Source organism: Bison bison, unplaced genomic scaffold, assembly GCF_000754665.1.
Source record: "Bison bison bison isolate TAMUID 2011002044 unplaced genomic scaffold, Bison_UMD1.0 scf7180017864112, whole genome shotgun sequence".
NCBI lineage: Eukaryota > Metazoa > Chordata > Mammalia > Artiodactyla > Bovidae > Bison > Bison bison.
The window spans coordinates 325,150-328,467 of NW_011494684.1; the positions used below are offsets into that span (position 1 = coordinate 325,150).

Below are 3,318 nucleotides of genomic sequence, written 5' to 3' on the forward strand. Positions count from 1 at the left end.
ACTTCAGGTCCACCCCCCCCCAGAGTTGCCCTCCCCAGTAGCTGGGGTTCCTCACCTGGGGGCTGGAAGGGAGATCTAATTCTGCAAGTGACAATATTGGATTGAGAGAAGAGGAGCAGAAAGAGGAAGCAAGGCCAGCCCCAGCTCTCCATCCCCACGTTTCAGGTGGAGCAGGAGGAACTGGTCGAGGCCAGGCCCCATCTTCATAGGATCCTGCTGGGGCAGAAGGGGGCGGGGACTGGTCCAGGCATGGGTCCTCTCCCCTCTGCTCTGTGGGCACCTCTGCTGTACTGATATCACTAATAAAGTCTGCCCTGCTGAGCTATGTGCTTTCCTGTGCCTGCAACACACCATCACTCCAAGAACCCTCCTCCTTCCGTTAGGATCTTGTTCCTGGGGCCCCCTTGCCCTCCCTGCCTCAAAAAAGCAAATTGGGACAGTCGCAGCAGGGTCTTGAGTCCAAGTCCCTTGTATTTATTTGAACAGCCTGGTAACCAGGCAGCAGCAGCAGCACAGGGTTCCTGGCTGACCAGTACAGGCCTGGGGCGACAACTTCTGTCTGGTCTGCCCAAGTCAGTGCCAACTTAGACCTCTGCTCCATGGCCACAAAAGCACAGCAGCCTCAGAGCAGCCAACCCCTCTCCCATATTTTGCTAAACCAGCTCCAAGAAAGGAGGTCTTGTTTTCGAGGTGTGCATGGGCCCAGAGATGGGCCCTTCCACCAGACATTCTTCTCCTCACAGTGGCCCTCTGGGGTTTTCACTCCTTTCCTACAACAAGCGCTTTCCCACTTCTGGGCCCCAGGGGTGTTAGCACAACAGTGGCATTGACCACAGGCTCTGGACATCAGGGAGGCTTGCATCCGGCACCAGGTGGCGACACAGAGCAGGGCTGTCTGAGCGGGCGGAGAGCTGGGCACACAGGGTAGCGAGGCGGCAGGGTGTGCCGCAGGGCTCCGAGGGCGGGTGGCCCTTATGGTAGAGAAACCAGAAGGTCTGGAAAAGCTGTGTGTCCTTCCGCATGCGGTACACCAGGTCGTGCCAGGCAGTGGGCAGCGCGTTGGGCAGCCCATAGGTTTCCCGAGCCCTATAGAGGAGGTACCAGTGCGGCGTGGCTCCAGGCTCGTTCGCCTCCGTCAGATTCATGATGTAGGTCTCATGGTCCAGGACCACGTGAGAGCTTCCAGAGTAGTTACCGTCTATTTGGTAGACACGGTACCCTGCAAGGAGGGAGGACTGACTGGACACGGAGAGGGCAAGGCCACTCCAGCAAGGAGGCGCAGCTTATCCCCTGGGTGGCCCTGGTTCCAGCTCGCCTTCCTCTCTCTCAACCACCTCCTTCATCCCAAAAACTTGGCTTCCGCCTCACTCACCAGGATTAAGGCCGATGTAGGTGGTGGCACTGGGCGCCAGGAAGGCTACAGACAGCGGCCGGCTGAGGGTCTCTTCGTCATAGAAGACCTCAAACTCATCCACGTGGGTGTGACCAAAGAACTGACCAGCCAAGGTGTTCTCATACCTGGCCAGAAGACACAAATCACATTCAGAAGATTCTAGTGAGGGGGAGAAGAAGATCTGACGAGGAGAGGGTGCTTTCTTTGTCCATCCAGTTCAAGGACGTAGTCTCCCAACCCCATGGGGCAGTGGGGGATAGTGAGATGCCTGAGGGAATTTCTGACCTTTAGACTCTTGAAAACCACCCCTGCCTATAACACATCTTCCTCCTACCTTTCCACAATTCTGTAATAATTCCAGCTCCAGCTCTTCAGGCAGTGCCCTGGGGGAATGTGGCCAATTATGTGCACCTGTGGGGAGGGTTAAGGAAGGTTTTCAGGAGAAGAGGGGTCCAGGCAGCACTAGCTAGGATGGCAAGTGTTCATGTCTCCAACAAGGGTTGGCATTCATGGCCAGAGATGGGGAGCAAGTGAAAGGACTTTCTAAGAGTGACAGTTGAGCTGAATCCCCAGGGAACACTTGTGAGTGCCAGAAAAATAGAGCTGCTCTGCCTACAGTGCTCCAGCACCAGACAGGAGTCTGCTGGGGAAGGGCCTGCTCTCCCCCCAACCCCTGGCCCCTGCCCACCGGCTGGGCTCCCACCACCCTCTCACTTTGTCTCCCTGGTCCTCAGCGGCCTGAAGCTCCCCCACCAGCCACTGGAGCTGTCCAGCAGGATCTGTGGAGTTGATCAAAAGCCAGAAGTTCTCACGGGAACAGAAATTCATGTTGAGAGAGATGAGGCGGAGGCCAGGGCGTGGGGAAAGGGCATAGAACCCCCCAATTCTGAAACAAAGTGAACACGGGTCAGCACGCATTCAGAATCTTGGCCCTCTGTGCCTAGTCCTGTGCAAGGAACCTGTGTGAAGGAAAGAGGCACCCAGGATGATCCCTACCCTCATGCTCACATTCTGGCTGAAGGTCAGACAGCACTGACTAGAGGGCCCATGGGACTGGAGAGTGGCTCAGAGGACTGGAGGCTGTAGAAGCTCAGAGGAGAGAGAAAGTAGGCTAGAACAGGAAGCAAAGGTCGTCCAGAGAGAAGAGGGCCCAGGCCTACATAGGTGAGCTGGAAAAATTGGGATGTTACAGGGGGAAGGCATCTTAGAGAGGGCCAACATGAGCAAACAGTGCCGCTAGCCCTGTGAAGGAGGGTGCCTGGAGATAAGGGTGGAAATGGAAAGTGGGGTCAGACTGGGAGGGGAGTGAAGCGAGCTGAGGGCTCAGGCAGAGCACTCACACGTAATGCCGGTTCCCCACTCCCTTCGCTTTCATCCACCTTTCTCCTCCCTCCCTGGGTTTCCGTGGGTCTCAAATACCTGAGGGTGCGAAGGGCTTCAGCCGGCAGCCAGGGCTCCCACGCCTCGGCCATCGCCTCATAGAGCCAGTGGGAAGACTGGTTGCCCTTTATGAAGGGGGGAGGGAAGCCGTTGACGGGTGTGCTCTCGTGGTTGCCCACGGCAGGGTACACCGGCACGGGCCCCAAGAACTTCTTCACAAGGGCTGTGATGGTGGTCAGCGCCCGCAGCTGGTCCTGACGAGACTGCTGCCAGATGTTGTGAGCAGGGATGTCTCCTGTCCAGTACACCATATCAAAAGGGCCGGCGGGGCCCAGCCCACTCAACAGGCTCTCCAGGGTTCGCAGGGGCAGGTCACACTTGCTATACTCGCCCCAGTACCCAGCACCAGGCTGGGAGGCAGGCGGTGGGCCAGAATCCCGGCGGCAACACAGTGGGTTCTCACAGTTGGGGTCTGTGCCTTCCAGGTAGTCGTGATCCCAGTGCAGATCAGTGAGAAAGAGGACGCGGCTGACAGGGGAGGCTGG

The 3,318-nt window shown here is 57.6% G+C and overlaps 1 protein-coding gene across 1 annotated transcript in view; it reads right to left on the reverse strand.

Annotated features, from left to right (window-relative positions):
- Nucleotides 1-453: 453 nt before the first annotated feature.
- SMPD1 (sphingomyelin phosphodiesterase 1, acid lysosomal) overlaps nucleotides 454-3,318 on the reverse strand; it is a 4,561-nt gene continuing 1,696 nt past the window's right edge. Inside the window, exons 3-7 of the mRNA XM_010839150.1 lie at nucleotides 2,813-3,318; nucleotides 2,108-2,279; nucleotides 1,728-1,804; nucleotides 1,373-1,518; nucleotides 454-1,219 (exon numbers count right to left, since the gene is read on the reverse strand). Coding sequence (XP_010837452.1) covers nucleotides 810-1,219; nucleotides 1,373-1,518; nucleotides 1,728-1,804; nucleotides 2,108-2,279; nucleotides 2,813-3,318 — 1,311 coding nt within the window. The 3' untranslated portion in view covers nucleotides 454-809. The remainder of the gene's footprint in view (nucleotides 1,220-1,372; nucleotides 1,519-1,727; nucleotides 1,805-2,107; nucleotides 2,280-2,812) is intronic.